At 39.6% G+C, this 12764-nt stretch overlaps 1 protein-coding gene across 1 annotated transcript in view; it reads left to right on the top strand.

Annotated features, from left to right (window-relative positions):
- Positions 1-12764, top strand: part of syne2a (spectrin repeat containing, nuclear envelope 2a) — a 98063-nt gene that overhangs the window by 58136 nt on the left and 27163 nt on the right. The window contains exons 74-89 of the mRNA XM_084738218.1: positions 974-1066; positions 1452-1637; positions 1981-2151; positions 2291-2422; positions 3735-3934; positions 4063-4195; positions 5209-5391; positions 6116-6265; positions 7036-7212; positions 7502-7657; positions 7747-7902; positions 8877-9041; positions 9353-9486; positions 9762-9951; positions 11610-11792; positions 11886-11999. Coding sequence (XP_084594344.1) covers positions 974-1066; positions 1452-1637; positions 1981-2151; positions 2291-2422; positions 3735-3934; positions 4063-4195; positions 5209-5391; positions 6116-6265; positions 7036-7212; positions 7502-7657; positions 7747-7902; positions 8877-9041; positions 9353-9486; positions 9762-9951; positions 11610-11792; positions 11886-11999 — 2523 coding nt within the window. The remainder of the gene's footprint in view (positions 1-973; positions 1067-1451; positions 1638-1980; positions 2152-2290; positions 2423-3734; positions 3935-4062; positions 4196-5208; positions 5392-6115; positions 6266-7035; positions 7213-7501; positions 7658-7746; positions 7903-8876; positions 9042-9352; positions 9487-9761; positions 9952-11609; positions 11793-11885; positions 12000-12764) is intronic.

Genomic DNA, 12764 nt, shown 5'->3' with positions numbered 1-12764 from the left:
TAGAAAGTATCTAGTTTGGCTTAAATACAAATTTGAGGTACTTGTACTTTGTATTTCCATTTTATGCTACTTGATATTTCTGTGCCACTACATGTCAGAGGGAACTAATGTCATTTTTACTTGACTGCATTTATTTTTCAGAAACAGCTGTTAGTTACATCGTATGTTTTATGTGTAAAATCTAAATCTGCAATCAGTTAATGCAATATGAAACATTGCCATAAACTACCTTGTAGTCACTTGTATAGGCAGATAAATTTTCATAACTGGATATATTATTTTCTTAAGTATGTATATATGTTAAGTTTTACCCACAATATGAATTTCAAATTTCAGAAATTTGGTCCAAAATAAACTTAGATGAATTTGCTGCATGATCTCTCTTTAGGTCTTCTAAAGTTTATCACCTAACTCTTATATCTACTAATATTTATACATATTCTGTTACTATAAATGCACACATTACATATGCACATTATTATATACTATGTATATATACATATAAATCTTTTATATTTGTTTTTATATTCTAGCCCGTATCCATTTATATGTATGTCAGTCTCACTCTGTAATATAACATGCATATTTTATTTTTGTTTTAGATATAAATACAGTTTGTTTTTATTTCTCTTAGTATAATGCTACAAACCATGTGTGCATTACAATATTGGTGCCATTATCCTGTACAGTTATGCATAATATCTATATATCTGAATAAGTGAACGGTGTATGTAGGGTATTTATTTTTTATGTATAGTTTTTTCTGTGATAAATACTTAATTTTACACTTGCATAAGTCAATTTGGAGAGAATATTTAATTACTTTTACTTAAGTAAAATTTTGAATGTAGGACTTTTTTGTAGTAATAGAGTATTTTTACATTGTGGTATTGCTACTTTTACCTAAGTTAAGGAATACTGAATACTTGTTTCACCGCCGTTCTGAAACAACACAATACTTTTTGACACACAGGAGCTCTCCTCCAACCACTGGTGCATTTTGGATGAGTTTGAACCAGAAGAAAGTGAGATGTTCCCCAGTATAAAGGATGCTCCCAGTTTGGAGGTAACCAGTTCTTTGCACATTTGCCTATTATATATTTACACTGGGATAAAAAAGCTTTTAAATATGAATTAACTCTCATAACAACATTAGATTGCAAGAAAGGCCCAACTGGAGAGCAGCTAAACTGCTACATATTGATTTCTGATGTTAATAATACATGGTGAAATATTATAATAATTAATAGGCAACATTTCAGTTTTCTTAAGAAAATAAACTGTACTATACTCACCATATGGCTTTGACTACATCCAGAGCATAAAAAAGAAACCGGTAATTTATCAGCCCTAATTACAGAGTCAAATCAAAGCAGTAGTGATGCAGGATGTGTGTTTCAAAAGTTAATGGTATTTTCCTTAAACTTTGGTGCTTTTCCTGCATCTCTCAGCAGTGTGTGCTGGGCCAACATCTGAGGGAGAGTCCAGGGGAAAAAGCCAAGCTACAGCAAGCTTCCCGGTCCTTGCTTCAGGGGATAACTCACCTCCTGGAACTGGGTGAAGAATGCATAACAGAAGGGCAGATGAGCCGGGTTCACAGCCGTGGCCGACTTCAAGCCGTTCTCTGCAGACGCAAGGTATCTCGCTGTGCTTTCAACAAGTTCTTCAACAGGCAGGCGAAGACCAAATTTAAGCCAGGCACTTTCCCAAGAGTGTGTAGAAGCCTCTTGATGGTTTTCAAAGAGACGTCCAGTGTTAAAAGCAACTTAAAACAACTAATGATTATTCCCTTGCATTCTTATTTGTATGATTTGTTCATGTAATGCTGCTGCGATGTGGATTTTCCCCTCCAGGGATAAATAAAGTGTGTATCCATCTCTAAACAAAGATATTTAGACTTCCGTTTTCACTTCTCTTGCTTTATTTATCAGTCTTACTGTGCAATTATTCCACTTCACTCTTGGTCTCTGGGTGATCCAGAAGCTCCTGCAGGTCCTCAGGTCTCAGCTGGCCTTTGTGCAGCATCTGTTCCAACGCGAGCCAGAAGCACTCAGGCGTCAGGAGGATGAGCGGGTACAGCTGGAAGTCCGAGCCAAAGCTTTGCAGCAACGGGCTCTGGATCAGGAAGTGGCTTCTCAAAGGAGGATCCAGGTTTGTAGTGCACATTTGCTGAGGGCCATATGAATTCATACATAAACAAAAGTGGATTTTCTTTTTCTTTTCTTTTTGCTTTTTGATGAGCATGAAATGTTAAAACTGATGAGTGGGTTTATGGTCGGACCTGCTGCAGGAGTGGACCCGGTGGGAGGATAATTTTGGTCGACTGGGCCGGCTGCTGGATGATGTTGAAGCCTTCCTCAGCAGTTGGGAACCAGAGGGAGATGACGAGAAGTCAGTACAGCACCGACTGGATGCCTGTCAGGTAAACCCTGTCACACTACATACAAACACTGAATCTGTTTGTTTTCTTATCAGAGTTTTCCTTCGTGTTTTTTTTACTTGTTACATATCTTCAGCTTTGTGTGCCTCCTTTTAATCCTGCACACATTCCCTCTCGTGTGTGCCTTTGTTCGCCTCTTCCCGGACTATAATACTGCATATACTTATAATATAATATTAGTTTTGCAGCTTGTATGCACAATTGTACTTTTGACTTCTCTGCATGTTCCCAACAGCTTCTAGAGAACGTGCCTTAACTTCTGTATATGTTTAAATTCATTTGAGGGTGAAGGGAGCAGAAGCGATGGCATTAGCATAGTGAGGGCAAGAGAAGAGAAAAATATAGTCACACATTTAAAACTCAACATGTTGATACGGAGGCTTTAGAAGGTGCAATCTGCCTCAGCTTTGATGAGCTTAATTTGAACGTAGCAGAAATTAAATATAATATTTATAAGCATATTTTCACTAGTGCATGATCACCTGAAAATAAGAATGGTTGTTTTTTTGTCACCAGTGTTGTGCATGAATGTGCTAATAGAGCTAATCTTTTTGATCAACTATTATCCACTCCTGGGAGAGGTAGTGGTGCTCATTTGTCATCGGACTAAGAAAAAGAGTGTCGCAGACTCGCAGAGAGAGAGGAATTGTGCAAATATGGACAGAAGTGTTGATGTAATGTAAAAAACTTCTTTGCTCATGCAGCAAGAAGAGTATGAACTAGACTGTAGTCTGGAGTCTCAGTTACAGACACAAATACAAGAATAGATGCACATTATATACACTCGTCTCCTTTATCTGCTCTTCATCTCCTCCTGGTCTCCATTTCAACAGTATGTTTGCATTCAAAGTTACTGTGTGTTGTAATGTAAAACCTTCTCAAATTTTTGTTAATTATTCTTAGTAACTGTAGATAAAAGTTATCCCGGCCATTTGAATTAATGCAGAAAATATGAAAATCCTGCACAATTTAATATGACGTTGTTATATAAACTCAAGCATCCCTGGTAGAAGGAGTTTTTTTTCTATTTTTTTCATTAATAAATTAATTTGTTTTGTAATTTTTTTTTTAACTGAAGGAATGAATGTTTCCCCTTTTAACCTGTCTGCCTTCCTCTACCATTTTATAACATTCATTCTTGCTCCTTAAACTCACCATTTTCTGTACTTTACACCAAACTTGGTCCCGGCTGTCTCTTCAAATGTTAGTGTTTATAATTGGCTTGTCAAGAGGAATCTTCATGTAGCTTGATATAAACTCACCATAAACACTGTTGGTTCTCCATTTCACTCAGCAAACGTTGGTCCAGCTGGATGAGAGCAGAGCTGCTTCAGGACTGCTCCTGGATCAGGGGAAGGTGCTGCAGGCTGAGCCACAGTTTGCTGCCACGTTCAGTCGTGCAGGAGGCGCCCTGGAGCTGCGATGGCGCAGCGCCTACATGCGGACAGAGCAGGAGATTGAACGCTGCAGAGACATCCAGAGCAGCCGGGTCAGGTGGGATATTCCCCCTTTTATTATCAGTGAAGGCCAGGCAGTTTTAATTATTAACTCCCTCTTTGTTAAGGAACAGTCTCGTTCTGGTACACTGGGTGAACTATCTGTTTCTCTCGTCCTCCCCACAGATTCCAGACTGACTTCGCCTCGGTCACTGATTGGCTGATCGGTGCCAGAAAACACCTGAAGGCTTGGTCAGACCTGGCCAACACCTCTGACCTGAACCAGGAATGTGTTCGCAACCATCTGATCGAGCTGCTGGTAAAGTTTCCTCGCCCGCTCACCACATCATAAAAGGACAGCGACTAATGTCAACTACTGTGTGGCCTTTTCACCCAGGAAGAGAAAAATGTGTTTCACAGTGATTTTGGTGGTTTGAATCCCATAAAGAAGCTTAAACCTGCAGGAGAAACACAAGAAAAGTTATTTTAAAAAAAGGACACAATTTGTTTTGGTTTTGGTTCACAGTGTTTTTAGTTTTTTCTAAAAAAAAAAAAAAAAGACAACAGCTTCAAAAGACAACAAAAAAAAATCTGTGTGGTTCATATAGCAAGATGAATTTTCATAACTGGCCATAATATTTTCTTAAGCCAGTGTTTAAGTAAAATTTTGTCAAGTTTTAGACGTGCATTTCAGTTTTAACTTGTGTTTAACCTGTTATTTCAATAATATTTACATCATGAATTATAAATTTCCAAAATTTGGTCTGGAATAACTCAAACGTGTTGCATGATTTAATTACATATTCATATTATTATATGCTATGTATATATACAGATATATCACTCTCTATATAATACAGTACAGTAATACATTTGTTTTATACGTGAATACAATTAATTCTTCATTTCTAACGTGCAATTTTCCTGTGCAATATCCTGTATATTTATATTTACACTGTCAAATTATCCCCTGCAATAATGCCTTCATACTGTGAAAACGTCCTGTAAATGTTACGGCTTGACTGCAATTATCAATTTTCGCTTGGCAATATTATTTATATTTTCTTTCTCTTAGAGAAATTCTCCACACCATCTGTGTATTACAATTATCTGGTTCAATTATCCATATATCTGTATAAATGAAATGTGTATATAGTTTACATAGTTCATATTTTTCAAAATTTTCAAATTTTGTTGACATACAATCAAAGACAAACGACATGCACTGTCAACAAAACATTCAGCACTCATTAGTGACAGTTCAGGAAAAAAAATGTTGAGGCAGTAGTTTAAAATGCATCAATGACACTGTTTCTACCCACAATCCTGCAGGACTTCTCCATGGAGACTGAAGCCATGTCGGTGAAGAGGGCGTCTGTGTCCAAGGAAGCCACTCAGCTGCTCCACCTGAGGGAAGCTGATTGTCCCGCGCTCAGAGCTCAGCTCGCACAGCTGGAGGTCAACTGGAGCCAGCTGACCTCTGACCACTGCAAGATTCAAGACCGGCTGCAGCAGGTACAGTTTTCACAGAGAGTTTTACCCCTCAGCTGGAGAGGAAACACTTGAGAGTTTCCAATACACAGTAGTAGCACCACAACTGAAGGATGAATAGTTGCACTCTGGTGTAATTGTCTTAAATAAATTATTCAGTGGTCAAGACGATCTCCGGCCTGTCTGACATACCAGTGGCTGCTTCTCCAAATGTTGGACCATTTGGTCCCATAAACCTTGAACATTACTGTTTTCCAGTCCTCCAGTGGATTGAAATGTAATGATCCAAATTCCGTGGAAGTGCTGTTGGTTTTCAAAAATAATGAGGCATTGAGAGATCCCTTCCAGTAAAGGGGAGTGTAAACCCTGTTGCTTTGGGGTGATTGAGGACAGGAAACTTTGGGAGGACTTTTAAAAAAGGAGGTGAAGGCCACTTTTTAATTTTTCCTCACCATATATCACCAGTGAATGGAAACAGATATTCTATGTCTTAATAATTAGACCAGTCCTGCCAGGTTTGTCTTGCACAGCAGAAGTTTCATTTTGATGTTTTCCACTTTGGCAGTCACTTCAGGAGAGGATGAAAAGCTTTTATGCATCATTGAAAGATTAAATCATTTGGACAGACACAGAAGACAGATTGTAATAAAACTGATGTTTATTGTATGACTGCCTAGTTGGATAAATGAAATGAAAACTTTAAGGATTCGTGCAAAGTTCAATCACTTTCTTGTCTTTTGTCTGTTAGCGGCTGCTGTCAGCATGGCCGCCGGTCAAGCTGCTGTCTGACCTGGAGGGCTGGCTGAAGAAGATGGAAACTCGGCTGAGCCGCGAGAAAGAAACTCTCCTCAAGGCCAAAGATGCTGCTCAGATCACTGAAATCCTGCAGCACTACCAGGTACTTGTTAAACCTCCACCGTCCACACGGTACTATTTGAACCATTATTTCAGTGTCAGAACTTTTATTTTAAACTTTGCCAATTTACTAAATTTACAGAACTTATAAGAATAACTCAAAATTTGTTTGTTCACACTTATGATACTAAGTTTTAGCATCCCTTCCTCTCACTGGTCTTAAACACTTTGGCCAATCACAGGTCATTTCATATAGAGGGCATTCCTACTGGCTGTCCTACAAATGCTGATGTTCCCACATCCTATCAGATGGTGAAAACCTGATTCAGTCGTGGAAAATCCTGCAAATCTTGCAACTTGTCATGAATTTCCAATAACTAAAATCGTGCGTGAACATGTTCCTGCTCCACACTCGGCTTTGCGATGAGTGACAAAGATGTGTGATGACAGACAGAGAGGTTTAGCAGGGCAACTGAGTCCTTTTGCTGCCGTTCATGCTTGTAGGTTTTAGTGGCAGGGGCTTAGTGGAGTGACAGGCAGCAGAGAGAAACGGTAACTTTTGTATTGTGTACGCATGTTCAGTTGTTGTCTATTTGAACTTTACTGTAAGTAAGAAAAATAAATCAGCCACACATATTCTGCACATTTTTGCATTTTACATTTTTCTTTTTTTGGGAACAACTAGAAAATTATTTGCAGAATTTGCTTTAAATTAATTTACAAATGCACAGAAGAAAACTAGCAAATTCCCCTATTTTATTTTTGTTTTCTGTTGTTTGTGTTGATTTCTGTCTATGTAATGTTTTGTCTCAGGAGTTAAAGGCAGGCATGATCAACGGGCTGCTCCTCCTTGATTTCCTGTGCGAGTCTGGGCCTCAGGTGGTGGGAGTGGACAACCCGGCTCATCGCTCAGAACGCACAATGTTTGCAGAGGAACTTGGCGCCCTCAGACTCCAATTGCTGCGCGTTCAGAGAGAGCTGGAGAGCCAGGTGTGTTCTGAACGTGAAATTAAATGATCTAACTTTAATCTACCCTGTATTTTGTTCTCTAAATTTTTATTAAAACTAAGTTGAGCTGGTGAAGCAGTTGTATGGGTTTGTTTTCTACATCTGAATGTTAACCGGCAGTAATGTAAAATATAAGTGTGACATCTAGTGGAAGAGAGCTTATGCAACAAAAAACTCAAAACAAAGAATCCCAAGGACATCTTTTGGAGCAACAATGAAAAACTTTCGTTTCTACACATGAATCAGCCACTGGTTTGTTTTGACCCCTCAGGCTTATGAAGCTGAACAGATGCAGCAGACTTGTGCAAACAGAGAGAGGCGGTTACGGCGTCTTCATGGCTGGATAGAACAGCAGAAAAAGCAACTGAATCAGAGGAAACGACCCACCGGTCAAACTCGGGCTCGTAAGACTCTGCTGGAGTTGGAGGTACAGCGACAGGATATAAGCAGGTGCATGTCTGAACCGTCTCTTTTGCTGCTGTCCTCTGATCTGAGACTGCTCTGTTTTTCTTCCAGGCTGTTGTGGGCAGAGCGAAGGAGGTGGCTGCGGCTCTGCAGGAGCTGAAAGCCACACGGCTGAATGTTGAAAAGGACAAGGATCACCCCTGTGATCTCGCCTTCTCTGACCAGACAGAGAGCGTCTGTCGTGCCTGTGGGGATCTTAATCAACAGGTAAAAATAAATCTGAAGTGGCAATCAGACAGGGAAACATTTGTTCAAGGTTTTCTTTATCATCCCCTTTACTGGGGAAATTTGTTTTGCAGCAAAGGTTCACAAAATGACATAATATAAAAGGACAACATCAGCAACAACATAAACAATAAATAAATCACAAAACTAGTGCAAGGAAATGGAAATAAACATGCAAGAATGTGGACATGAAAGTGTGCAAATGCACCAGAGTAGTGTAAGGAATGCAGCTAGAGTGCTAATTGCTATCAAGCATATTGTCAGCTCCTGGAATAAAAGAGGCATCAAGTCTCTTAATCCTTTGAACAGGTGCCCTGAGACAGGAGGCTGAGCACAGTAGCTCAAACTCTCTCTAGAATGGGTGGTCCTGGCAGTTTTATATCACCCAAAGCTTGGTTGCTCCCAGAGATCTTACTGGCAGTTTTAACAAGACTATCAAGTTTTTCTTACTGGACAGATTTATGTATTCAAACCAAGCAAAATATGCAGGTTTTATTAAGGTTAAAACAGATTTACTTAAACTTCTGTAAAAGTCATCATATCAATTGAAACATAAAGATAGTTCATTTTCTCAGGAAAAAAAGTTTTTGCTGGACCTTTTTTCGAGGTTGCAGAAGTAAATGGCAGATGGAGATAAAGAAAAAATACAAGGACAGTTGCAATTCCTACCTCTGATTGCTCATTTCGATCGATTTTTGATTTAATATTGACACTCTTAGTCCTCAGACTTTTGATGGTACAAGTCACCAATGATTTAGCATAATGCACAATATTATTATTATTACCATCAGTGTTAGCATGAAGCACCAGAGATCTAGCAGTGACACCTGCAGAATTTTTGGTCAGTATTTTTGCATCTTTATATTAGAGAAAAGTAACAGAACAGTCCTGTTTATTTAAAACAAGGAAACTGCGATGCTGCATTACCAGACATTCTCCTTCATGTTAATTTGCAGGTGGAAGCTCTGACACCAGCTCTGCAGCAGACTGTGGAGGAGTGGGGCTGCTTTGAGAGAGATCTGAGGGAGGTTTCTCTGCACACCACTAGGGTGCGCTGCGCTCTGCAGCATCAGCCTCTGTTCTCACTAAAGCAGGCAGAAGGATACATGGACCTCCTCCAGGTGAGCAAAAGCACTGACGCTCGTAATCTTGTACACATGTGCACTTAACAGCCTTACAGCTACAAGAGGACAAAATCACATGTTGTATTTTATCATAATGATCATCACAGTAATTCACAGCTTTCTAGCAGCAATTTTAAAGAAGCCACAAAGCTACTCTGAAACAGCCAGTTATAACTGTAGGAAGTTAAAAGCCCCTCAATCTCATTTTGATAGATTTGTTCTGTCCTTGCCAGTCTCTATACTTAGGTTTTAGGGAAGTAATTGCACCCCTGAAGTGAAAATGTGAAAGTGTTTTTTTGTGTGTGCAGCTACTCCTGGAGAAGGAGAGAAAAGGGGAAGAGCTTTGGGCGTCAGTGGACAAATCCTATCAGAGTCTTGTGAAAACTCTTCATCGTGGAACAGCTCAGGCTCTGGATGATCAAATGGAAGGAGAGCGAAAACAGTCAGTGGGCTGAAATTACTAAAACAAAATCACGGATCAAATTCAAACATAAAAAGGAATAAAAAGTCTATTATTATGCTTTATTAGCTCAAGTTTTGAGGTGAAATCTTGGACACAATCAATTTATTATGTGCTGAAACTTAAGAGCTGATTTGTGGATGGAATACCAATTATCAATAAATTATGTACTACAGCCTAATCCAATAACTTTAGTCTTCCTGTATGCACATAAACATCATAGAGTTAAAGAGAACTGATGTATTGTGCTCCTACAGGTGGGAGGATGTTCTGCAGCAGCTGAAGGACGAACACACAAAAACGGGAGAGACGCTGTCCCTCTGGCAGGAGTACACTCACCTGTCTGATCGATGCTCCCTTTGCCTGCAAAAACTGTGGCAGCAGTGGGAGGAGCTGTTGAGCTCTTCACCTCAGCAGGACTCGCAGGCTGTGGTTCACTCAGTGGAGGTGAGCTCAGGGCTTTTAGCAAAGTTTGAATATGCAGGCTGGTGCAAGAGTGTGCACCAATCCTGTAGTCATTGATTTGCAGTCAGGCAACTGAGACATAAACTATGTAGAGAGCAAATTTGTGCAAATTAGTGCAAGAACAGATGTGTCAGTTTTATAGAGCACATTGTGCAGTCTTGTCTCTCACCTCACATTAGCTTCATCTACAAACCAGAATACCATATAGAATGAAATGCCTGGGGAATCACAGAAAGGTGCTGGAAGTCTGGTTTTGTCTTTAGAGAAAAAAGGGAAAATAAATAAAAGAAAGGAAAACTTCTATCGACTATATTAATGACAGAAATCCACAGACAAAAGACAAAAAGAGAGTGAAGAAATAAGTCTTAAGTTTGACTGAAGATTCTTCTGGAAAGCTCCCCGCACCTTCTGGACCTTTTATGTTTGAGTTATAAACTGAGTAGTGGATCTTTTCAAGGTTTGAACAGGGACATGATGTCCCTCAGCCTCTGAGTGTGGGTGGGCGGGACAGCATCCCTCCATCTCAGGAGTTGTAGAGGCTGCGAGAGGCTCCGCCGGAATAACGTAACTGACACGCTGATAATCACCATGTCTGACGAATTACACTCCGAGACATAATTGCCAGTTGCTGTTTATTTTTCTTGACAAGCTTCGCACTGACCATTAAACTCAAACACGTTTCCAGTAACACTCAAACAAACATCCACACGTGTAACTCCTGCAGCAACAGGCTGCTTCAACGGCCAAAAGCTGGTGTCCCTTCCACCTGACAGACAGATTCCCACTATATACTGAAATGGCCGCTAATTATCCAGTGAGACACACCGATACACCACACAGCGTACATCACAGCTTTTGAAATATAGTATTGGTAGCTACATATATCAAGTGGGAAACTAGAACTACTACAGTAATGTTCAAGGAATCTTTAATCTTGGCACTTGGCTTTTCAAACCCTAAAGCAGAAACATTAGTAAGTCAGTGATTTGTTTCTTTCCTTATTGCTTTAGCAGCATTAAATCTGATAATGTCTCCTGAGTAAGTCAGAACTTATTCCACTGGAGACATGAGGATGATCAAAATGTGTCACATTTGAAACACTGACTTTGTCATTTAGGGCAACAATCTGAGAATCTGTTGAATCAATTTATATTTCTGGTTTTACTGAAAGTCACAGAGAGCAGAGGCAACCAGTCCGATTCACATTCACAAATTAATTTCATGTTTTTTCCTCAGTGACAAACTTCCTGTTCTTGGAAAAGAAATAGACGGAAAGCACATGAGCAGAAATGTCAGTGATGGTCTGCTCTGTGTCGATTCAGCTCATCTCATGAACCTGCACAGTGCAGATTCTGAATCACATGTTCAATCAAAAAAAACAAGCTTGGCCTCCGGTTATGTTGTTTTTTTCCCCCATTTCTTCCCTCTTCAAAGGTCTGTTTTGAAATACTTGAGTCAGAACCATTTGTGAAAAATGAGAATTTCCATTTTTCAAAAGGGAAAATGATCTTCAGTGTTTGCATTAGTTAGTTAGATAGTGGGAAACAGTCAGTACTCAGTAATTAGCCAAAACAGACATTGCATTTCTCCATCGTTGTCCCGATTTTCTCATTTTTTTTTCTGCTTCTCATCTATGCCAGAAGTTGCAAGAAGCTGCTCAGGATTTGCAAAGCGGCGTGGGAGATGTTCTTGCGGCTTCCAAGCCTCTTATTGGACACCTAGAACCACTGGCTGCTAATTTGATCCAATCGGAGACCAGACTGCTGTCACGTGACGTCCTGCAGCTCAGCCAGGCAACGTCAGGGAAAAAGAAAAGTCTTCAGGTGAAGACATCAGCAGACTTATTGGTTGTAACTGTGCAATGGTGGCGACTCCGATCAGTTTAATATTAACGTCATATTTCTCTCTGTGTGCAGGAGGATTTGGAGCAACAGAACCTATTTAACACTCAACTGGAGGCCCTTGAACAACAAACACAGAATATACAGAATAAACTTAAGGCCAGCTTGAATGACACAGACTCCGTGAAGGTTGGTCAGAATCACTTTTATTTCCCATCAATGATCTTTTTGTTTGATTAATGTCGGCGCAGAGGAAGAGACATGAGGCACAAGCTGCAAAATATGTCATGAATCATTATCTGGTCATCTTTCACCCTGAATAAATCCAACCTGAAAAAAGACACTCCTTTTAAATCAAGACTTTGCTTCAAGATCGTCACATTTTTACATTTTCTTCCGTATCAAAGTAAACCGGTGATACTGCCTGTGGTTACATGGTTACATTGCAAACAGGAGCTGTTAATTCGGTGTGCTTTAATCAACACCAAAATGTATGGAACCCAAGAACAGCTGTGCTTGCAGTTATTTTTAATTCTGTTGTCTTGAGGTCACAAGTTAAAGGAGCAGTATGTCCTATCAGATAAACAGCCTGTAGTTGAAGCAAGTTGTCGTCCAGCATCAACTTTACCTCTAATTAAGAGGACAATTCTTCGTTATCTCAAAATAACAAAATAATTAACTTGTGCCGTCGAGATAACTGCATTACATTACTAATTGCAAACACGTCATTCTCAGATTCTGCAAAAACATTTCCAAAAAGTTGTTGTTGTAGCCAACTCACTAACTCCACAACAACATTATACTCCATGTTTCCCAAAACAAATAACAGGAGCTGTACTTCCAAAACTTAGTGCGATTATGTTCTAAATCAAAGTAAGACGATGAATAATATCAGGAGTTTCAAAACCCATTATTATAAGCTGTAGTCATGTTGTACTTTTTTAACATTACTGA

The sequence above is a fragment of the Lutjanus erythropterus genome, chromosome 15 (genome assembly GCF_056507025.1).
Source record: "Lutjanus erythropterus isolate fLutEry1 chromosome 15, fLutEry1.hap2, whole genome shotgun sequence".
Lineage (NCBI taxonomy): Eukaryota > Metazoa > Chordata > Actinopteri > Lutjaniformes > Lutjanidae > Lutjanus > Lutjanus erythropterus.
Note: the sequence above shows the minus strand (reverse complement) of the source record. Positions and strands in the feature narration are given on the sequence as shown.